General features: G+C 35.4%; 1 protein-coding gene and 1 long non-coding RNA gene across 2 annotated transcripts; one reads left to right on the top strand and one right to left on the bottom strand.

Moving 5' to 3' along the window:
- Positions 1–6,454: 6,454 nt before the first annotated feature.
- LOC121731506 (eukaryotic translation initiation factor 1A, X-chromosomal) lies at positions 6,455–7,580 on the bottom strand. The gene has a single exon (XM_042120941.1). The coding sequence runs from the start codon at positions 7,478–7,480 to the stop codon at positions 7,034–7,036; it is 447 nt and encodes a 148-aa protein (XP_041976875.1). The 5' UTR covers positions 7,481–7,580; the 3' UTR covers positions 6,455–7,033.
- A 999-nt stretch (positions 7,581–8,579) lies between these two features.
- Positions 8,580–10,815, top strand: LOC121731507. The gene is made up of 3 exons (XR_006036247.1): positions 8,580–8,777; positions 9,329–9,487; positions 10,703–10,815. It is a non-coding gene; the product is annotated as an uncharacterized LOC121731507 (long non-coding RNA).
- The last annotated feature ends 14,895 nt before the right edge of the window (positions 10,816–25,710 follow it).

Here is a 25,710-nt window from a genome sequence, read left to right as displayed (position 1 = left end):
AATAAATTGAAAATGACGTCGTGCGTGTTTCGAAAATGTACCAATTATGACTCGAAAGTAAACAAAACACATGGAATCTCTTACCACATGTCTTGATTGCAATAAATACCTCGATTATTTACATTTTCAATTATTTTTTAGCTAGCTCATTCGCATAGCTCAGGCGAAGAAAGAGACAGCGATACGATTCGAGGCTTAAAAATAGAACTGTCTCTTTTATGTAAATGGTTTTTCGTATCTTTTGTTTCACTTATCTGTCAAATTTGTCAATGTCTGCAATTTTGAATTTGAAAATTGTTCGGAAGAGATTTAAGCCGGAAAATAGTATGGACGTAACATATCTGTATAAGTAGAATATCATTGTATAATAATAATAGCTCCCACACCGGTTTCGGTGACGGTGGCTGGTTTCATTGAAACCAGGCCAGCTACGCAGGAGTAATTTTATAGTGCCCAAGTGTGTGCGCGGTACACAAGAGCACTCTCTAATCTCTATTCCTTTACTCTCATAACCCAGTGGGACGGAAGACCGACACGACCGGCGAGAGATCAGACGCAGGACCGACTTTTTACATGCCCATCCGACGCATGGATCATCTTACTTGTCAATCAGGTGATCAGCCTGCATTGTCCTAGCCAAACTTGGAAACTAACGCGGGAATTGAACCCACGACCTCCGAGTCAAGAGCCGCGCTCTATACCACTAGACCACGGAGGCGTTATTATATTATGTATTTTTTCTATAGGTATATTAGTAAGTATAATATATCCAAATAATATTTTATTTGGAAAAAGATTTCGTGCTCTGTAGGTACTCTATCATGCTATCGCATTGTTTCCAAAATGTGCGGTTCCTTTTTGCGTGTATGAACTATCACAATTCACAGAACACTATAATCCTAAGTGAACAGTGGCAACCTGTCGATTACTCTGTATTACGATTTACAAACCCCTGAAGGCTGATTCTCCAAACCGCAAAATTTAGTTGTCCGGACGTATAAACTACCCGCAGAGTTACATATGTAGACCTTTGTATTTTTTTATAGTAATATAAGGTGTGATCTAACTGGGCCACTTAGGTTCTGTAGAAAAACTTAATTGTAAATATAATTAAAATTAATTTAAAGGTCGAAAAATTGGTTCCCTGGACGTGTCCTGTCCCCAGAATTCACTATAAATTCCCAAAAAAATCCCACAAATACGATGAAATTCTAATTTCAAAGTAAATAAATCGTAAGAGTATAAACAAAATATTTATAAAATAATTGTATATAAACGTATATATTATCGTTATATAAATAGAAAAAGTCATTTTAAGATTTGTCCTGGCTCACATAGTGATTCCCTATACGCTTCACTTGGAGGCTCGTACCTCCCTAGTTATAAGAAGCACGTGGTTGCGGGTGCGCAGGGCGGGAGGTTCGGTAGCCCTCTAAACATCATGGAAGGAGGTCACACAATTCGTTGCTCATATTTTGATATTATATATATAGCACAATATTTTGATTCCCTACTTAAAATCCCCAGGGAATCATCAAAATGTACCTATGTAGAGGGAATCAATAAAAAGTTAGTTTTTCCTGAGGTGTACAAAAACTGTGCATGTAGGTTAAACAATAAATAGTCTAACTAAAAACCATACTCATTATCGTCGTTTACATCGTGTCTAAGCAAACTTAACTTTGGAAATGACATTGTAATTAGCGAATAGGGAATCAATTGTGTAAGGAACCAAGGTTGAGGGAATCAGATATTTTCCTTTGTAACTCGGAAACGGAGCAACGAATTGTGTGACCTCCTCCCATGATGTTTAGAGGGCTACCACGTAGAGGTTCAATCACGTGCTTCTTATAACTAGGGAGGTACGAGCCTCCAAGTGAAGCGTATAGGGAATCACTATGTGAGCCAGGACAAATCTTAAAATGAGTTTTCCTATTTATATAACGATATATACGTTTATATACAATTGTTTTATAAAAAATTTGTTTATACTCTAACGATTTATTTACTTTAGAATTAGAATTTTTAATTAGAATTTAGAATTAGAAAAGATTTTTTTGTGAATTTATAGTGAATTCTGGGGACAGGACACGTCCAGGGAATCAATTTTGCGACCTTTAAATTAATTTTAATTATATTTATAATTAAGTTTTTCTACAGAACCTAAGTGGCCCAGTTAGATCACACCTTATATTACTATAAAAAAATACAAAGGTCTACATATTATGTAACTCTGCGGGTAATTTATACGTCCGGACATCTAAATTTTGCGGTTTGGAGAATCAGCCTTATATATGATCATTTCTATGATCATATATATGATCCAATATATATGATCATTTGATCATATCTGCGTATTACATTATCATATTTCATTGATCTTAATTTACGTCATATGTGGTTTCAATAGCCAATGGAGAGCGCTAACGCTGACAGGTATTGACGTCAGGGTTACTAGATCTCAGAGAATTCGATTTGTCAAAAGACATCGTCATTTTTAATATGGCTTTTTTTGTTATTTCAGCAAGATTATCCACGTATATAATTAGAAAAATAATTACATTACATTATTTGAAACATATTAACGAACAAGAAATTAAAAACTCTTTTTTATATTAAATAACTGGCAACACCTATTTCTATGACAAGGGCCGTGTTCGTCGGCGTATTTTTGGACAAAACTTTTATTGCGCATGTCCAAAAGATGTCATGGCAACGCCATAAGAAGTTGCTTACAAATTAGAAATAATAAAAGCTAAACATAAATACATGAACCGAAATTGTCTAAAATAATTATTTATTTAACACTAATCCTCCCATAATAAAATAATGAAACACTAGTTTCATTATTTTATTATGGGAAATATGGATATGGATCACTTGGAAAATTTAGTGGAGGAAATTATCGATGTATTAAATATTATTTAAATGGTTAAATGTCAAGTCGTAAACAGTTGTCGTTGCCATGGCATGACATGATTTGGACATGCGCAATAAGTAGGTTTTGCAGCAAATGCGCTAAAAATTAGGGTATGCGCGCACGGGCAACTTAGTTACTCGGCGATTTATTTGTCTCTTGATGAAGTCTAGGAGCTAGTATGAAAGTGCGCGCACGTAGCGACGCAACTCTGGGCAACTTTTTCGTTGCCCAGAGCCCGTGACGCAACTGTCTCCTTCCCTATTGGTTTCTATGCAAGTGCGCGCACGGGCAACAAAAAAGTTGCCGATCGGCCAGTTGCCACTCGACTGCCGCTGCGTGAGTTTGTGTGTACTTGCAGCAATGAGTTTCTAAAATACTAGAGTAGCAATAGCAACGTCTTACAAAATATTCTCAGAAATGCGTAACCACTTGATAGCTCAAAAGACAATGTCAATTCATAATATTGTTATTGTGTCATTATGTAGGTCAGATATGCCTGCAGACAATGAGTTTCTATAATACTAGAGTAGCAATGTCTTACAAAAGATTCTCAGAAATGCGTAACCACTTTTTTGTTCAAAAGACAATGTCAAGTCATATATTCGTTATGTCATTATGTATGGGAGATATGCCTGCAGGCATCTTCGAAGTGGCAACGCGTTGCTACCGTAAACTTCCAATCTAGTTACGTTAGTAACATAGAATATCATTGCCTGCAGACATCTTCGAAGTGGCAACGCGTTGCTGCCGTAAACTGCCAATCTAGTAAGATTCTGCACAGTTCATCGAAACTTTCGACACTCAGTCTAAAGTAACTTAAAAATTTTTTTTGGGTATGCTCTCAATTTCATAAAACTAGTATAAAATTTCCTGAGAGTCAGCCGATCGCTCCATAGTGGATGCACCCATTATTCTATTTTTCGACGCTTTCTTCGGTTTTTTATAGCGAGTGCAACGACCACTGCAGCCGTCTCGACCAAATCCATGTTGATGACTGTCAAGAAAAAAACTGAAAAAAGTCGGGTTGCTGTCGCTCTCGTGCGCGCACCCCGACGACATGGCAATTATTTTTTCGAAAGAGACAAATAAATCGCCGAACAACAAAGTTGCCCGTGCGCGCATGGTCTTACGCCGACGAACACGGCCCGTATTGGATCCAATCTCTCAGCAAATGTCAAAAATCTATGATCAAGGAAGAAATGAATCATGTCTATATTACATTATCCAATATCATTGACTCAATGATCTCGGATCCAATATATATGATAATCTAATATCCCCCTGGATATTAGATAGGATAAATTTTTTTCCCAGAGAAGTGTACGGTTCTTGAACGGGAGAAGAATCCCGGCTTAACAATGTAGCCGGCATCAGGGCCCCCGTAAGGGCTTCTGGCGCCCGTGTGCTTAAAAAGATTTTGACGCCCCTTTCTAAGGCAAATTTTTTGGGCCCTTGGTTTTGGCGCCCCTAATGATGGCGATTTGGCGCCCCTAGAGGATGGCACCCGTGTGCATTGCACACATTGCACATATGGTAGCGGGGGCCCTGGCCGGCATCATTGTTTTAATAATATGTACTTACTTTAATATTAGTAGTATATTTTTCTAGTGTATATACCTACGTATATACTTACTCTGTTTCAGTTGGTACTGTTGTTTTTTGTCAGGCTGCAGATATACTGTTAACAACAGCGATCCTCAAGCATTACCTCTATGCCTAAGTGCGTGAATTCTGGCTGATACATGTAACATGTAAACTGTCACTCTGATCCCTTTCTGATCGCGCGCGTGTTATAGGGGGGTAAAACAATCACACGGGGAAGACTATCAAAGTGTAGACGAGGTAACTCGTTATATGCAGCTTCTTCGCTAAAATCCAAAAGCGGCTGAATCGATTTGGCAAATTTTAGTCTTAAATTAATATTCAGTGCTCGGTATAGTAAACACTCATTGACTTCGTGTTACTTAATAACGCCATCTGCTGGTCATTAAAACAATTAGTTGCTCACGAAATAGTATTATTATTCGCCAATAGATGTCAGGAAGAGTCATATTTTTCAGTTTATCGATTATCGATAAAACACGAATAAAAAGACATTTTCTGAAAATGATTCCTAGCTAGATCGATTTATCGCCCCCGAAACCCCCAATATACAAAATTTCATGAAAATCGTTGGAGCCGATTCAGAGACTCCAATGATATATATATACATACAAGAATTGCTCGTTTAAAGGTATAAGATCAAAGTCCAGGGCACAGTATAGCAATATGACATATCCCTATAATATTGCTATACTGTGGTCCAGGGCATGGGCGTACCCAGGGGGGGGGGCGGCAGGTATCCCTGGATCATTGACGTCCCTACTGTATCTTATCTAGTACTTTTATCTATAAAAATAAAAAATTAAGAAAACGAATTTTTGTCATTTATTTCGTTATTATTTATTTTGAAGTGAAAACTTCTTTTGCGGCGTTGAGCACTTTTGCCGATGGGTAAAAACTGTGAAACTCGCGTCAGATTCTCGTGCTGATCGAAAAACCGTAAGACGGTTGGAGAGTAGTGTTGTAACATCGAAATCGATTAATCGAACAATCGATTGTTTTTTTTTCGATTATCGATATTTTTTAATCGATTGTAAGGGCTTTTTATGAACGAAATTTTATGAAAATAGATTTTTTAAAAATCGATTTTCATAAAAAATGGGTTAAAAATGTAATCGAAAGGGTTTCGATTGATTAAAAAAATTTATATTTTAAAAATCAATTTTCATAAAAAATGGGTTAAAAAAAATTGTAAGGGTTTCGATTAATTAAAAAAATCGATTTTTTTAAAATCGATTTTCATAAAAAATGGGTTAAAAAGTTAAAAATTTAATCAATTGTAAAGGTTTCGATTAATTAAAAAAACGATTTTTTAAAATCGATTTTCTTAAAAAAATTGTAAAAAAAATAATGCACAACGTTAATAATCAAGTTTTCACTTCTGCCGGCACTCCCGGAGTGCAACCCGTCTTTTTTTATTCTTTATAAACACCTAGCTTATAAAAAATCTGATCTGCCCCCCCTGGCCCAGAACCTGGGTATGCCCATGGTCCAGTGAATGTGTATAATAGAAGGAAAGTGTCATCTAGTTACTAATAATAATATTATTTTACTAGGCAATTTTGTACTGGATAATGGAAACAATCAGCTACTGGCTGCTAAATAATATGCTTACATTGTAAGTTATAAACATAATATTATAGGGCTTTGGTATAAGTAAATGTTATAAATTATCACTTAAAAACGAATTCCTTTTGTAATACCTTTAAATCTTAGTTCTTAAAAGCACTGTACATTTTTGATGATGATAGCAACAGTTGTAGAAATTTATACAATAGTTTTTCAGTGAAGAAACCCCTAGAATCTAGATGATTTAGGGAAAAAAAGTAGGTACATTGATTTAATGTGTAATAAAAATGTTTCACTGAATTTTCATCAATCATCATCAAAATTATTCTATGAGACATAAGGCTAAGAAAGAAAAGGCTTAACTATAATACACTAAAAATTTATTTATATCAGAAATATTATGATGCTTATAGAACTTAGATAATGTCATGTATGATATCTTGGCTAACAATATAAGTTCTAAAAGTCATCTTTTAAGCCTATAAATTTGAGATAAAGGACATTGTGGTTGTTTGCTTATTAATCATTATGAGACAATAATTTATAACAGAAATAAATTACCTATAGATAATAATAATTGTTATACTCTATGTTCAATCTCGCACAAACAAAACTATCCTGCCTAACAAACAAAACTTATCTGCGGGGCTTTTAAAATTAAGGTCAATAAATAATGTAAGTAAGAACCAAAAATAATTGTTTATTTTTAATGTATGTACATTCCTTATTATTTATCAGGAGGTAATTCAAATTATGAGGAATGTTATGCAACAATTTTTGAGGATTTCGTATAAATAAATTAACAACCTCAAATTTTATAGAATACTGAGTCTAGCAATCTAGACATATGCAAGTATAATTTGAACAATTCAAAATTACTGAACCACAACAAAGGTATGGGAAGTAAATTTACATTAACTTACTAGAGCTGTCATACAGTGTTTATATCGCATCAACAGCATCAGCTTCGTCGTCTGAGCTGACTTCGTCGCCGAATTCTATATCCTCGTCTAGACCATCAACAGAATATACAACAGTCTCGTTGATGCGTACCGTTTCAGGGAATTCTCCGTAAGTTTTCAGATTTCTTGCCTCATCGGGAGTGTATTTTAGGATGACATCTGCTTTAGCATCTTGATAATCTCTTAACCCGATTAATATGATGTCACCTTGATTGATCCATACTTTTTTCCGTAGCTTTCCTCTTATGTGGCAAAGTCGTTTACTGCCATCAAAGCACATGGCCTCTAAGCGGCCATTACCGAGCATTTTTGTGACTTGGGCGTACTCTTGTCCGTCTTCCTTGAATACTAACTCACGCTTCTCAGTTTCGTTTTCGTTCTTTCCTCTCCTCCTGTTTTTACCTCCTTTTCCTTTATTCTTCGGCATATTTTATAGTAATTTAGTGACTAACGATTATGAAATATACAAATAAAATTCTAAATTCCCATTTACGTTGACAGATAATACCAATTCCCAATGACAAAGGCTGTATGAAAGTATTGAAATGTCATCTGACAGTGGCAGCTGTCATTTTATTTTTCTTTTAAATGGCGCTATGGCGAAATAAACCTTTGACTGGCAAAGGTTTATTATCAAGTATAAAAAGCGGGAAATATTTTTTTGTGTATTAAGAGCTCACCTGACTCTAAAAATCAAACATCGTCCTTCTCTCTTCACACTCACGCCCGTCTTTCATATGCCAGGTGAAAAAGGACGGCGCGGAATCATCGCCGAGTTAGTTTTACTTGAATAAAAGACGAACTATAATGATTATGAAAAAAGTGTTTTGAGCAAATTTAGGTTTTATCAATACCTTTTTAGATATTAAAAAATATTAAAGAAAAGACAGCAAAATTCGAAGATCCAAGCAAAAATGTGTCTAAAACAAGGTTTTTTGTAAAAAAGAAACTATCGAGCATTTTTTGAGTAATCGTGTTTTCGTCTTGAGCATTTAATCTTTATGAACTGAAGTTACTTGTGTCAAAAAATCAGTTTTCTAGACCTTACAGATTTTGAGATCTAGGTTAAAGTATGTAGTCAAGTTAGGGTCATATGGGCTCTTAAAAGGAACATTTAAATATAATATTTATAAAAAATTTGCTATTAATTTTGTTAAAAAAAATATAAAAGGTGGGCCACTGCAAGGTTAATATTTAATAAAATATTGTTTTTTTACAAAAATTACGAATTAAACGGATTTCAAAACACCAATCAGCGTTCAGTGACGCGAAGACGACGACAGTGACACCTACTATCCCTGCGTTCCATTTAGCATTAAAAACGATCAAAACCGTAGACAGAGTAAAAGTATAGACAGCTGTATATTTCCTTTTCACTCACACAAAGAAAGAGATAGTTAATTACGTATTGCTTGTGGAGAAAAGAGATAAAATAATTATTTTCTGTCCCTCACCGCGTGGCCATTTTTTCCAATGTGATACTCTTATAAGAGTAAAACCATATATACTAGTAATCTGTGAGTAAAACAAAGTTTGACGTTTCGTAAACAAACAGCTGGGATTTACAAATTTTGTTTGATTTAACTAATTATTGTAACGTTAGAAGTAGTGGTTTGTGTTTTTCTTATTTTGTATGTGCAGTAAATTAAAATAATGTTTGGATGTAGTGTTATGGGCTGTAAAAGCAATATAATAAGGAAAATTGAGGGAATATCTTTTCACACGTAAGTTTTCAAAAATGTCTTTATATTTTATTAGCATCACAGTTTTTATAAATTAACTTTCTTTAATTATTATTAATATTGAGCACATTAAGCACATATTTTACTAAAATTAGCATTTAATATATTGTATTTTATGTATTTTGTTTTTATAGCCTCAAATACCAGTGTTGCCAGATGTTGCTTACATTAATTACCCTGCTAATGGGGAAATTTAAGTAAATATGTTTTGACTTCAAAAACGGAGGTTATCAATTCGACGCGTATGTAATATTTCTAGAACTGCCCAGTTTTTGTATATGTTAGTCTAGATCAGTGTGTGAACAAATGTACCAAATTTCAAAAGTGTATGTATTTATGTATGTATGTATGTATGGTTGTACAGTTTGGTATTGTTCAACTTAAGGAATACTGCGAGTTTCATCAAAATCGGTCTAGTAGTTTCGAGATAACATAATTTTAATTCTCAATTAAGTACAATTATTTTGAAGTCGGTTTTATATTTTTAAAGTACTATCCCAATACAATTATCATGTAGCCATTTTTTTTTTCAGATTTCCTTATGACCCTAAAATCCGTAAATTATGGATAACTGCAACAAATAGACTGAATTGGGTCCCACCGCGTGGTTCAATAATATACAGTCAACATTTTAATAAAGAAAATGTATTAAATGTTGGAAAGAAAACATTTCTTTTTCTGTGCCTGTCAAGGTAATTTCTTTATAATTAACTAGCTGTTGCCCGCGACTTCGTCCGCGTGGACTTTAGTTTATAGCGCGCGGTGTCAACAAAATTTGTGTCAAATTTAAAAACTTTTTAAAACCCTGGCAAGTGCTTCCGGTGTAGCGCGGCCCTTAATTAATCAAAATACCCAAAAACAGCTATGCAGTGTGCACATAATCCATACTAATATTATAAATGCGAAAGTATCTCTGTCTGTCTGTCTGTCTGTCAGTCTCGCTTTCACGCCAAATTGTTCCGCCTGCGGGACTCGAACCCAGGACCCCCGGGATGAGCGCTGGCCACGCGCAATGCGAATTCATTTTCATCGAAATTTTCATGGAAATAAGATATTTTCCCACATCAAAATGTAGCCTATGTCCTTTCTCAGACTCTAGAATAACTGTATACAAAATTTCATTGCAATCGGTTCAGTAGTTTTGGCGTGAAAGCAAGACAGACAGACAGACAGACAGACAGACAGAGATACTTTCGCATTTATAATATTAGTATGGATAGTATGGATTAGAAATGCAGTAGGAGTTCTACATAAGATAAGATAGATTGATTATTATTATACCAAGTGATAATATTATTAAACATAATATTCTAACGTATTAAAAACTATAAACAAAAACATACTAACTAATAAGTATGATTAGTTCTATGTTACAATAAAGTAAAAAATAAAACGCCATCTGTTGAATCGTATTAGAACTAAAATGTTCATTCCATCTATATATTTCTGGATTTTTTATAATATTATACATAAAATATGTTTAAGATTTTTGAAATTTTATTTTAATACACATCCAAGACCCAGGAACATTGAAAACTTTTTGTTCCGCCTGCGGGACTCGAACCCAGGACCCCCGGGATGAGCGCTGGCCACGCGCAATGCGAATTCATTTTCATCGATATTTTCATGGAAATAAGATATTTTCCCACATCAAAATGTAGCCTATGTCCTTTCTCAGACTCTAGAATAACTGTATACAAAATTTCATTGCAGTCGGTTCAGTAGTTTTGGCGTGAAAGCAAGACAGACAGACAGACAGACAGACAGACAGACAGACAGACAGACAGACAGACAGACAGACAGACAGACAGACAGACAGACAGAGATACTTTCGCATTTATAATATTAGTATGGATTAGGTAATTCTTGTCTGTGTACAGAAATTAAATTAATATTTTTTATTACAGCTCCTAGATTCTAAGAGCATCTCACACCCATCGTGTGAGACCTCCCGCTTTGTACGGTGAGGGAAAATGGGAATATTTCCTACTCCTGCTATGACCTGTCTTCTTCTGATTAATTTCATTGCGGGTCCCAAGACAGCTTTAGCATGTCCCTCGGGCTCCCTGAGATCATATCAAAGGGTGTTTCGGGGTTGGATACCGCAAAGCCCAATAAAAAATACTTCTTTAAAATTTAAATAATTACTGCCGTACTCAGAAATATTTACTGATTATTAAACTTCAAATAAACGAAGAGTTTGACAGATATTGTATGGGGCTTAGAGCATATTATCAATTAATGTACTATGTTAAATAGCAGCGTTTTACCCTGAAATAAAACGCTTATTAAATACTTACCTTATTTGAAGCATAATACAATTATTATGCGAGGTAAAATCTGCGGAAACGGAAGTGCCTATCTCAATAGATAGGCACTTCCGTTTCCGCAGATTTTACCTCCTTTTCTTTCCTGAATGTTGGTAGCTCTGTCAACCTTGGCGCCATCATCGAGCAGGTAGAGGGAGAATTCCCGCTCGACTATGATCATTGAGTCGAAATTACACCAGGCAGAAATAAAGTTATGCTTCAAATAAGGTAAGTATTTAATAAGCGTTTTATTTCAGGGTAAAACGCTGCTATTAAACACTTGACCGTTATTTGAAGCATAATAATTGAGAGGTGTTTGTTATCGCCTGGTGATGATGTACGCCAATGTGACAAAATAAAAGTAAGACGCCAATGTGAAAAGAAAATATAACAATATAAAATAAAAATAGTAATTCCTTGTGGAAATACTTCAAAAACTTTATAAATGAATATATAGGTGATATAAGAGTGATGGAATAGAAAATCCAGTGTTCAAACACTTTTTTACACAATTATTACACCAAAAACTGATTGACAAATCAAAAATTCAACTTGTAAAAGCTTTGATATGGACATAATGAAATCAACTAAAGGAACAAAATAATTTCTTAAATCGTTAGAATTAGATTAAAGTACTAGTTTTTTGTACCGATTTTCAATAACGGCCCCAAAAGTATTTCATGAATGGATACATTGTCTATCCAACTTTCAGCCATAGCTGAGCGGACGTTACCTGGTGGTGCAGTTGTCTCAGACAAGTTAGTTTTGATACCGCCAGCTAAAGGCGGCAGATGGTTTTCCTCGCAAACTCGTAAATAAATTGCACATTTAGCTTCGCTAATCGCTACGCCTGCGATGAAAAAAGTGATTACATCATTTAAGCCAGTAAACAGCAAGGTTGCTTATTACTGGGATTGCTTAAAATCTTCCAGCTAGATTGCCTAGAATCAGAACTGTTCGTTTTAGTTATGACTAAGTAAATTAATCACATTAAGAATTTTAAACCACTATTCTTACAGTGTGTAAGATCATGTACACGTCTGCCCGACGAAAACAAAAGCAAAATATCTGTATGTCTAGAAAATACAAATAAATTACTTGCGTCAACTGGCGTCAACAGTATAAGACTTCAATAAGTTTTTAATTTATGTTGTACAAGCTTTTTCAATGCAATAGATTTTAACATGTTTTACCAAACCGTAAGAACTTAAAGGGCCAGAAATCTCTGTATCAGACATGGAAGATATCTACTTATGTAAGAAAATAGTGTTATAAGAGAGCTTTATCTATTAAAAATAGATAAGCTAAGAATTTTGCAAGGACTGTGACCGTCGGCTTGTGAGCATCATAGCATCACATCTGTGAAACTTACACCAGGATAACCATCTATACCAGGCAACTTTATAAGTTTTGAAAGTAGAAGGTCGCCATGATAATAACAATAATTTTATATGGTTATCATCTCAGCCTCAGAAATTTTACAATTTTACGACCACCTCCACATTTCTATACTTCCAGGGTCATTTCCTGATCTTTGGAAGAGGGACCCCCGCTGAAATGTCGATTGTGTATTTCTCCAGATCGCGAATCGCATACGGTGCTGCTATTGCACTCGACTTGAGATCTGCTCGCCAAAATACTCGTTCCCAGCGTGGAACCACTAGGAGATAAATTCTTTGAGCCTGATTTAGGTGAGCCAGGTCTTTGGGTATTAATTAAACACCTAGGCTAGGAGGTACTTCTGAGAAAAGGCATCGTGATATAAACCTGCTTGATCGGTCAAGTCGAGAGTTACATAATTAGTCACTACATGAGCTTCGGCGGAAGCAAATAGATCGGTCACACAAGTAAGCCGCACTTTCTGATCTTCTCCGTGCAAGAAGTTAACAGATTTGGGAATGATCCAATAACTCGAAAAATCTGAATGGTTATGTCCATCAGAGCATCTGACCTGGTGCGACCTTCGTCCCAAATATAGGTTATAGCTGTTCGATTGTCGCTCTGCCAAAGAACTGTCGAGCGAGTGAGAGTCTGGTGCTGACTGCTGACCTCGGAGAAGCAGAGCGCTAGAAGCTCTTTCTGATTGTAATGCATGAAATTTTCTAATGCTGACCATGTCCCCGTTAAGGAAAGGTGGTCGAGTTGAGCACCCCAAGCTAGGTCCGACGCATCTGTTGCCAAGCAGTGCGATGGTGGGCCCCAATGAATGGAAGTTGATAGATGATGACTTTGCAACCACCACCGAAGATCGTCGCTTGTCTCGGTAGAGAGCAGCGATCCGGAAATGCGGACTTATCCAAGTCTATGAGAAGAGACAAGAGAGCTCGGTAATGTAGCCTTCGGTACTATGAAACTGGCGAAGTTCAGTAGACCGAGGATGCTCTGCAAGGTCTTTAGATCTACCAGACTCTTTGTCAGGACTCAGGACTGTATCTTTTGATGAATTTTAGACATTTTCTCGCCTGGAAGTAGCTTTTCGTTTTGAAACGTGTTCCAACGAACACCTAGAAATACCAGGTCTTGTTGAGGCGTAAGTAAAGCCTTTGAAGCAAAATGTGGACATGCTTCTGTAGGATGATTTTGTTTTAATAAGCAATAAGATAATCGTCCTAATAAACGATGATACGCAGAACTTGCTCTCTGAGGGTTTGTTTAACCCAATTGGTCAGGGAAGCAGGTGACCGGACAATAAGCAAGTAATTTGCAGCAACTGTCCCTTGTATACAGACGTAGGAGCCGTCAGTGCGATGGAGCGACTACCAGGTAAAATAAGCTTGGGACAGGTATATTTTGCAAAGCCAATCGTCGGGTTGCAAAACGAAACTGTCATTAGTTGAACATTTATGAGCCCGAATGGCTGAGTCAAAACATAATCGAATAGAGTGAGGGACCAGAAACATTGTCGAAATAAAACTTGGCAAGGGGCTGGCAACTTCTAATACACCCTGGAATATCATTTGTCGAATTTGGAGATACAGATCTTCCGACTCTGTGGTAGAAAAAAGATTTTGGTTTAATTTTGGAATGAACCGAGGTGGTTTCTCCATGAATGGTATGCGGTACCCTTTTAGAATCTTTATAATAATAATCTGGAGCATCTAGGCGCTGCCAACGAGAAACGGCGGTAAAACTTCAAAGTTTGACCCGCTCTGAATTTTTGATTGTCAGTACTTACGTTTTTTGGCATTTCCGAGATCCCCGAGATTCCCGAGATCCGAAAGAGAAGCGGTATATTCACGGGTACTTTTGCCGTGGAAGTTCCCTCAGTTGTCCAATCGAGCTCCTCTCGAGTGAAAGGAACTTCGTGCATTGCCAGGCATTGACCGTGGTTCAAAATTATTTCTTTGTCCCCGTGGGGTACGGTTGTATGAACAGCCTTGCGCAGGCTGGTGATCATGGGAAATGTGCGAGCTAGCACAACATCCATGAGACATACCCTGCGCGGGTATATAATTCTTAGTCTGCCTCTGCGGGGGTAGGCTAATCTCTCGAGTGAAAAGAACTTCGTGCATTGCTAGGCATTGACCGTGGTTCAAAATTTATTGTTTATCCCTGCGGGGGACGATTGTAAGAACAGCCTTGCGCAGACTGGTGAGCATGGGAAATGTGCGAGCTAGCACAACATCCATGAGACATACCCTGCGCGGATATGTAACTCTTAGCCTGCCCCTGCGGGGGGCGGCGAGTCAATCTGTTGCTCTAGAACCCGCTTGCGCAGCGGCAGCAACATTATTCTGACTATTCGCAACAAAGGTTTTGCGAGCTCCCTCAGTCTTTTCGAGTAGTGACACCAGCAACTCGGAATTAACTTAGATAAAATGATTGCCAGAACTGGGTCATGAACGAAATTTATAATTGCATTGCGTCTCATTTGAAAACCTCATAGATCTCAAAGCCCAGCTCAGACCACAAATTAATTGAAGTAACTCTGACGTTGTGATACAAATCCTTAACGGTTTCATTTAACCTTCAGGGGTCAAGCTTGAAGCGTGTGACCATTGTAACAATTTCTTAAGAGCAGATTTCAATGCTCCGCGCTGCATAAGTACGCAATATAATAATGCCGCGTATGATTTGTGCACGTGATATTTTTTTTTTTTGAAAATCTAAATATTTAAGCTCATCATTGACCTCTAAATCAACAAAAACTAGTATATGATTATAAAATTCTTGAACTTCAGAATAACGAACTTCTGACCATTCGTTATTATGTTGAATATTTATTTAATACCAGCTGTTGCCCGCGACTTCGTCCGCGTGGACTTCAGTTTAAAGCGCGCGATGTCAACAAAATTGGTGTCAAAAGCTTTTATAAAAAAAACCCCCCTTAAATCAAAACAGCTGTGCAGTGTGCACATAATATTTCATTTTTTAAAATTAAACTTTATATTTTATGCCAAATTTTAAAGCTTATTTAGCCCCCCAATTACACAACTTTACCCATAAACTATTTATCATTGATAGGTTTAAGGTTACGTCACTGTATTTAATATTAAGTACTGACTTATTAAATAACGTAAAAAAGAAATAATCGAAAAAATCTAAACTTGAATGTATGATGATACAACCTCTTATAGATGTTGGTCAAGCGTTAGCGCGATGTAAGAGACGCACGGCGCCATCTAGTATGAATTTTTGGAACTAACTTAATTTGAACAAATTTTCGTATTTTCACCCCCTTACAACCCTTTTTTCCAGTAAAAAAGTAGCCTATGTCCTTTCTCAGGCTTTAGACTATCTGTATACAAAATTTCATTACAATCGGTTCGGTAGTTTTGGCGTGAAAGCGAGACAGACAGACAGACAGACAGAGATACTTTCGCATTTATAATATTAGTATAGATTAAAATGTTGATTGCATTGGTATATTTTCTGGATGGAATATAGGCCAACACGGTACACTCGAACTCTTTTATTTTAGAGCGCCTTCTGTTGTCAACTTGTCACATATATTAGAAATGCAGTAGGAGTTCTAAGATAAGATAGATTGATTATTATTATTATACCAAGTGATAATATTATTAAACATAATATTCTAACGTATTAAAAACTATAAACAAAAACATAATAACTAATAAGTATGATTAGTATTTAGTTCTATGTTACAATGAAGTAAAAAATAAAACGCCATCTGTTGAATCGTATTAGAACTAAAATGTTCATTGCATCGATATATTTCTGGATTTTTTATAATATTACACATAAAATATATTTAAGATTTTTGAAATTTTGAAATATTATTTTAATACACATCCAAGACCCAGGAACATTGAAAACTTTTTGTTCCGCCTGCGGGACTCGAACCCAGGACCCCCGGGATGAGCGCTGGCCACGCGCAATGCGAATTAATATTCATCGATATTTTCATGGAAATAAGATATTTTCCCACATCAAAATGTAGCCTATGTCCTTTCTCAGACTCTAGAATAACTGTGTACAAAATTTCATTGCAATCGGTTCAGTAGTTTTGGCGTGAAAGCGAGACAGACAGACAGACAGACAGACAGACAGACAGAGATACTTTCGCATTTATAATATTAGTATGGATAGCCAAAACCCCCAAAAGAGAAGTTTTCGTAACGGACGTTTCTTTAAGTTTTGTTTCAATTTCAAAAACAAGATTCGGTTATAAAGAATTGCTAACGGTCGTTTCATTTTCATTTGATTTGCTATACAATTCCCGACTGACATTATCGTCGATGCAATTGCATGACCTTGAAAAATAGATCGGTTTTCGTAAAAATAATTAACCTTTTTGTTAAGTTCATTAACCTCTTGAGTTAATTTAGCTAAAGGGTGGTTATAGCGCTGTCTGTATTTGCTCCCCCCCTTTTTGTAGCGGCGGCGCCTCGATTTACGTTTGCTGTGTGAAGTAGAAGTCGATGAAGAGCTCGAATCATTTGTTCAACTACTACTACTAGATGACCTTGCACGAGAACAAGGCCTTTTTATTAACCACATTAGTGGGTAGTTTCAAATCTAACGTTAGCTGGTGTCACTACCGAATCATGAACAAATTCACATTCGTTATTCATTATTAATAGCTACCTTAACCTAAGAAAGAACACAAACACAAGAACTTAACTAGAAAATTAATATTTAAAAATTTAAATGTAGTATTTAAATTTATATTCGTTATTAAAGTAACGATACGAACGATAAAATCGTTATTAATATGAAATGTTCATCTTTTCTAAAGAAAAAATGTATAAAAATATAACTTACGTGAATTACCAAAACCTTGAAAAACGGTAAAAACACAACACTGAAATTATTTCACTTTATACTTAAATTATATAACTGGGAGTTATATAATAAGGAGGTATAATACGTAATGACTTCTGAGCACGACTGTGCGGTGCGGAAAACAAAACGCCAATGATCATAGTCGAGCGGGAATTCTCCCTCTACCTGCTCGATGATGGCGCCAAGGTTGACAGAGCTACCAACATTCAGGAAAGAAAAGGAGGTAAAATCTGCGGAAACGGAAGTGCCTATCTCAATTATTATGCTTCAAATAACGGTCAAGTGTTTAATAAATATGTTAATGATTGAATTGTGTTTTTTTTTAATACACTAATGGCTAATGCCAGATTTTACCCGCGGGTTCGCCCGCGTATAATTCTAATAGATTGCTGGTCGTTAATGCAATAAATCATAAATATAATATACTAGCTGTCCCGGTGAACTTCGTGTCACTCAAAAACCTTCCCTGGACTTCAAGGATTATTTTAAGGCTAAAATTAGCAGAATCGGTTTAGCCGTTATCGAGTTATAGCGTTACTAACACAATTGGAAATTAATTTTTATATAGATTACTAGCTGTCCCGGTGAACTCGGTGTCATTTTAAAACCTTCCTTGGACTTCTACGAATATTTTAAGACTAAAATCAGCCCAATCCGTTCAGGCGTTTTCGAGTTTTAGCGCGACTAACACATTAGAAAATCCATTTTTATATATAAGAAAGAAGAAGATAATATCTAATTATGTAGTTTGAACCAATGTAGTTTACGACCGGAAAAATGTCACAATAATTAATAATAATATTATAATATTTTTGGTGTCGAATATTAATTTAAAAATTTCAGTACATATAAATGTAAAAGACTATTTACATTTATATTTACTGAAATATTTATATTTACTGAAAGTTTTTAACTAGGCGTTAATATAATATTAGATCCGTGGGTAATTTTATCATATCTCTTATTACTGGTAACACTAACTACTTTTCTTGTTGTCCCTTTCAGTGGCACGCTGAGAATTATTCTACTGGGTTTCTTTTTCTAAGCACTATAGGGACCATAAACCTATAATGCTATATATTAAGTCTATGATAGGGACCGTGCAGAAACTATAGAGGGCGTCGTAATTCGACAGCAGCGACACGATGCGAGTAAAAGAAGTAACTTGTGAGTGACTTTGGCTTCGCATTCTCTTTGACCCCGGCTAGTTTATAAGTGTTTTTTATATGTTTTAAACTATAAAATGATTTAATACTTACACTCCCAAGTTGCCACATGCGGCCGCGAGAACAACAACAAATTTCCAAGAATCCGCGATCGAAGGATTAAAGTAAAAGACTAGGTAGATGACGCCCGAAACTCCGTTGCGCCAAAAATCATTTATTGCGCGAGAACCGTACATTTTCCCGGAATAAAAAGTATCTTATGTCCTTTCCCGGGGCTCAAAGTAAATCCATACCAAATTTCAGCAAAATTGGTTCAGCGGTTTGGGCGTGAAGTGCTAATTACAGACGTCTACACTTTCGCATTTATAATATTGAGAATGGATGAGTTTCTAACCGTAAACAAAGAACGAAAGCGTGAATAAAAATGTTTAAAGCATATCTAGTTATCTAAGAAAATATCTGAAAAAGTAATTAGTAGCATTGATGTCTCTGAAATTCTTTTTTAAAAGAGTTTTTTTTTATTTTCTTCTCCAGGAAAAATAATTGTAAGAATCATCATTTTGAGAACCAACACTTTGACAAGATGGTTCAAGATAAACACTATTACGGAGTACTATTATATTATATTCTGTGCCTCAGTGTTGAATTCCTGGCAGGACTTCTCCAAATTATCCTTACTTTTGATGCAACTTGTTGCATTCTAGTTGATGTCTTTGAAATTCTTTTTTAAAAGACATAATTATTAATATTGAGCACATTAAGCATATATGCTTAATGTGCTCAATATTAATAATAATTAAAGAAAGTTAATTAATAAAAACTGTGATGCTAATAAAATATAAATACATTTTTGAAAACTTACGTGTGAAAAGATATTCCCTCAATTTTCCTTATTATATTGCCTTTACAGCCCATAACACTACATCCAAACATTATTTTAATTTACTGCACATACAAAATAAGAAAAACACAAACCACTACTTCTAACGTTACAATAATTAGTTAAATCAAACAAAATTTGTAAATCCCAGCTGTTTGTTTACGAAACGTCAAACTTTGTTTTACTCATAAAAGAGTATCACATTGGAAAAAATGGTCACGCGGTGACTGGTGAGGGACAGAAAATAACATAAACCTGTATATTAAGTCTATGGAAAATAATTATTTTATCTCTTTTCTCCACAAGCAATACGTAATTAACTATCTCTTTCTTTGTGTGAGTGAAAAGGAAATATACAGCTGTCTATACTTTTACTCTGTCTTCGTTATGAATACTCGCAGAGCATGTCTGCCGCATGGAATTAATATGTACTACGTACAGCAGTACATATTAATTCCATGGTCTGCCGTGTTTACGTTATTGACAGACAGTAATGCCAACATGACGGCAAAGGAACTATTCGATGAAACGCACTCTATTTCACGCTAGATGTCAGACAATGAGGGATTTTCCTATATTTTTAATTTGATTGTCAAACAGTTTCCATTTTAGTAACTAGATGGCGTATGAGTAGACAACTATCGGTAATACCAGGGAATACCATCAATAATTGCTACAAAACTGGGCAAAAGAATGTAAAACTTGATACATATTTTCAACTTGAAAAAGACGCAATAATATTCCAATGAATAGGATAATAAAGTTATTATAACGATGTTTTAGCTAAAATTCACGGAAGAAATAGCCTTATTTACCGATATTCACACCAAATGTCACAGGAATTTTGGTTTTGACAACATCTTACCTGCACTTGTGCAAGATAACGGATATTTAATGGCTAATATTTTACCAATAATGAATATAAAAAACCCAAAAACCACAATTTGGGAAAAAATAATAAAAACCACACCAACAATAAAAAGTAGAAGGAGTTTGAATGTGACATGCCCGCCAAAACTCTTTCAGTTGTCAAGTTTCAGTTTTTATTATGTCAGCGTGATCCTAAACAAGTTTTTATTATGTCAGCGTGTTCCTAAACTATTACCAGTGTACTGAAGAAGAACTAGAATCTCTGAGAGATAAATTTAAAGAAATTGGTATTCTAACTGTTGCTTCTCAATACATTTTGGATAATGTAATATATGTTAGAAAAAATATAAGTAAATTTAAAGTTAAAAGTGACATTCACTCTAGGAATACTAGAAATAAGCACAAGCTAGATATGCCGGTGATCAGACTTAGTATACGCCTTTACAACAAAATCCCAGAAAACGTTCAAAATCTTTCCATTAATAAATTTAAAAAAGTAGTTAAAGAACGTTTGTGTGCCAAAGCCTATTATAAGGTCAATGATTTCATAAACGATGGCACACCTTGGGAGTAGGATGGCTTCTTGCAAGGCTACTTCTTCATTATTATAGGACTTACAATTATGTATGTGGATATTGTATATAATATTTAGTTACAAAATTGTAAACTTTATTTTAAAAGATTAATTTTTTTCTCACTTTTTTTGGTAAAAAAGTGGGCCCCGTGCGAGTTTCTTACGCCGGTTCTTCTCGCCGGGTTAGTTCCCGAACCGGTGGTAGGCATCATGTAGGACATTCTGAAAACATTTATTTTAAATTTATTCAGAAATAAAACAATTTTGATTTTGATTTTGATTTTTTGACTGGCCTAATCGCGTAGGCCAATGATCGCTTAGGTTTAAGATATTTTGATTTATGTCACACTTGACAGTACACTGATATTTTTTGGAAACACAACCCATATGTAGTCAGTGATGCCCATAAACTTATAATGCATAGACCAACAAAGAGTGCGAGAGAGAAGAAAATCCTTTATGGAATTATAACAAAATGAAAAGAGAGAGGCAGTCTAATGAAAATTGCAACAACTTTTATTTGACAGGTCGTCAAAAGTCGTCAATCGTTTTTATGCCCTTTCGGTATTTGCAATTTATTATTTAAATCGTATGTTATTTTCAACAAATACTATTATATATAACAATAATAACTTGTGCTGTGAGTGATTGCAGTGTAAATCATAGGAATAATCCTGAAAAATATACATTTCACCCGTAATTAATCTTCATGTCCTAATTGCTACGATGTGTTTATTTTTGCTCTATTCTTTCTTTAGCTCTCTATTTCAAATAAAATATTGTGAATCCTCCCTTTTACTTTCATATTTTGCGTAACTAAAGTTACTATTGTTCTTATATTACACAAATTTTGAAGAAAAATTTTTCATTAAAATTTTTTACATATACGCTAGTGCTTGAATCAAATTTATCGATATGCTTATCGATATTTTACAATAACATAAAACTAAAATAAAAATCATTTACCTTTATATTTATTACCTTAAAAAGGACATATTATCTTATTTTAACGATTATTTATAAGTAATAATTATCTTTTGACATACCTAGTATAAAATCAAGGTTTCACAGATCAGTCACTTGAATCTAATACTCAGTGAATGCAGCTTTCAATAATATAATAGACAGTTCTCTGACAGAATAGGTATAAGTGCAACTTATATTATACTTAGGCCCGATTCGACCAAACTTGAAGTTACACGAGTATAACTATCATGAGAATAATTTTACTCCTTTAATTTACTCTAGGGCATAGACTTAATATATACTGTCGTAAAGACCACCTGACAACCCGAAAATGCGTGACCATTTTCGATCTGTCAATGTGTGCGTGTGCTAGTGATGTATATTTTACTATCGATAGTATAGTATTTTGCTATCGATAGTATAGTCCGTTCGAGTTATTTTACCTGACTTTCTATAAGAAATAAATAATATGCAACTTTGACAGATTTGTATTTCAAATTAGGTATCATAAATTTTAATTGGCAAAAAAAGGTGACGATTGAAAAGTAGATACACATTTTCTTTTCGAATGATTTTTCAATCGTCGGATATGTTATGACATGAGGTTCTTATAGGGGTAAATAATATACACTTAACACATTATAAAGTTACTTATTTATTACTCAGGTAAAATCTATCTGGTAAATCAGTCCTTACATTGAAAGTAAACAACACACATAGTATATTATATTTTATTCTTAAATTAAATACATATCATAAAATATCATAATATTTTTTATTATAATTATTTTTAACCGACTTCCAAACAGGAGGAGTCTAGACGTTCGGCTGTGGATATATTTTTTATGTATGTTCAACGATTACTCCGCCGTTTATGAACCGATTTTCAAATTTTTTCTTTTGTTGTACATTGTATTGTTCCGAGTAGGTATCATGTTCACAAAAGTGGTGGTCTGGTGATGGAAACCATGAGAAATCGAGGTGACTCCTTGATATTCAAATGGGAACATATTATGGTCCCAGAAAACGTTCAAAATCTTTCGATTAATAAATTTAAAAAAGTAGTCAAAGAACGTTTTGAGCCAAAGCCTATTATAAGGTCAATGATTTCATAAACGATGGCACATCTTGGGAGTGCTGAATTACTGCTTGCAAGGCTTTTTTTTTTTTTTTTTTTTTTTTTTTTTTTTTTTTTTTTTTTTTTTCGCAGAGAAATGCTGTGACGCATTCGACGCAGGGGATGGGGACTCCCACTGCGGATATGTGGGGCTCGCCGCGGCGAAGATGGTGAGTGCCGCGGCCCTACCCACTAAAACTCTGCGGTGCTCCTCTCCACCACTTTTAACGGTGACGTGGGAACTGTACAGACACCACATCACCGTCAGTGGACGTCTGCTTGTTGCAGACTCCTCTCTGTGGGGGCGTTTACTCGCCCCCCAGGCCAAACAGAGTCCCCTGTAGGGGCTTGCTTAGACCATTCCACTGCCTTTTGTCGCGATGCACACGAGCACCCTGCGCATCACGACCCTCTCGGGGGCTCAGTGCAATGGACGACGGCATCCCCATACCGTCGCCCTGAGCACCCCGGTTATGGCGGGACGTTGTTGTCGCCATTGTTGGCACGACGTCTTCGCCTTGGCCGTCTTCTGGGGTCGAGCGCCTCTTTCTCTCTTGTGCGCTCGGCCTCTTCTTTAGCAGAGATGACCTCTTCCGCGAAGTCTTCTACCGCTTTCCATTCCGGGTTACCGCGCAGCATTGAGCGGATCAATGCTGGCAGTGTCAAGTCGTGTCCAATGGCGGCCTCGAGGGCCGCACGTTGTCTAATCCAGGAGGGACAGGCCGTCACGGTGTGCTCGGCCGTGTCCCTGTCCGCGTCACAATGATGACAGCGTGTGGTCTCTTCTCTTCCAGCGATCTCGCACAGGTACCGACCGAAGCACCCGTGCCCGGTCAGCACCTGTGTGAGGCGGAACGAGAGTGCTCCGGCTTCTCTGTCAATCCATTCTTTCAGAACAGGACGGATGGCTAGGATGCAAGGCTACTTCTACATGACTTACAATTATTATGTATCTATCTATGTTTACATTGTATAATTTTTAGTTACAGCATTGTAAATTTTATTTTAAAAGATTATTTTTTTTCTCACTTTTTTTGGTAAAAAGTGGGCCCCGTGCGAGTTTCTTACGCCGGTTCTTCTCGTCGGCTTAGTTCCCGAACCGGTGGTAGGCTCCATGTATTCTGAAAATATATTTTATTTTAGATTTGTTCAGAAATAAAGCAATTTTGATTTTGATTTTTTAAAACACCAACTGTAGGTATAGAAAACCTTAAGGACAGCTAAAAAGAGTAAAATTATCATTTTTTAAACAAAAAATTAAAACCGACTTCCAAGGTAATGACAATTCTTATTCTGTACTCAGTATTAATTCTGTTCTCAATCTTCATTATTTTGCAATCGGTACCAGCTAACCTAATCGCCAGTTCTCTGACAGAATAGGTATAACTGCAACTTATATACTTAGGACTGGTACCGACTTCAAAATTATGAAGATAGAATAAGGATTATTTAATACTTTTTAGTTAATTTAAGTATAATCTTAAATGAACTAAAAAGCAATAATTGCTTATAATTGCTTATTTTTAATAATTGCTTCAGTAACAAGTGCAACAGTAGGTATGTCAAACTTACTGGCACAAATAAAGTTGGGATAGCTCCTTTAACCAAAATAGTATTTATTCTACTTTTTCTTTAAAAATTTTCAATGAAATGTTTGCTACATATTGTTGAATTTTTCTTGGGATTCCAACCAACACGCCCAATTAATTTCAGCCATTTTCCTCTTATTAGAGGATCTTGAGGGAATCTGTAAAACAAATGATTATGATATATAAATATAAACCTTCCTCTAGTTTTAGAGTCACTCTATATTATAGTAGTTATATTATATTAGCTATATTATAATATACTATTAGTTAAAATAAGATAATATGTCCTTTTTAGTCCGGCCGCACATTATCCGAATTTGTGATCACTAAAATTCGGACGCCCCGCCCCGCTCGTACATTTTGACACATCAGAAATTCTTTTAGTATGATGGGTCTACAACAAAATGTATGAACAGAGTGCGTTCCGCCGGGCGTCCGAATTTTTCTGATCAGAAATTTCGGATAATGTGCGACCGGGCTTAAGGTGATAAATATAAAGGTAAATGATTTTTAATTTTAGTTTTATGTTATTGTAAAATATCGATAAGCATATCGATAAATTTGATTCAAGCACTAGCGTATATGTAAAAAATTTTGAGGAAAAATTTTTCTTCAAAATTTGTGTAATATAAGAACAATAGTACCTTTAGTTACGCAAAATATGAAAGTAAAAGGGAGGATTCATAATATTTTATTTGAAATAGAGAACTAAAGACAGAATAGAGCGAAAATAAACACATCGTAGCAATTAGGACATGAAGATTAATTACCTGTGAAATGTATATTTTTCAGGATTATTCTTATGATTTACACTGCAAACAATTACAGCACAAGTCAACATTTTTAAATATAATAATATTTATTAAAAATAACAAACAAATTGAACAATATATTGGAAATACCGAAAGGGCATAAAAACGACTGACGACTTTTGACGACCTGTCAAATAAAAGTGGTTACAATTTTCATTAGACTGCCTCTCTCTTTTCATCTTGTTATAATTCCATAAAGGATTTTCTTCTCTCTCGCACTCTTTGTTGGTCTTTAGCATTATAGGTTTATGCTCTAGGGTATTATCGTTTGCATTTTACCAAGTTACTCAAAGAGTATGAAATAAAATGTCAATTATAGTTCACAATGACACCGACCGTGACAGTTGAACCCTGTTGTGCAACTATTCTCAGTTTAATATTTACTC

This window comes from Aricia agestis, chromosome 11, assembly GCF_905147365.1.
Source record: "Aricia agestis chromosome 11, ilAriAges1.1, whole genome shotgun sequence".
Classification (NCBI taxonomy): domain Eukaryota; kingdom Metazoa; phylum Arthropoda; class Insecta; order Lepidoptera; family Lycaenidae; genus Aricia; species Aricia agestis.
The sequence above is the reverse complement of the archived record's forward strand: the minus strand, read 5'-3'. Positions and strand labels throughout refer to the sequence as shown.

Coding starts and splice junctions, on each gene's coding strand:
- LOC121731506 (XM_042120941.1), bottom strand. CDS start 7,480: ATGCCGAAGAATAAAGGAAAAGGAGGTAAAAACAGGAGGAGAGGAAAG.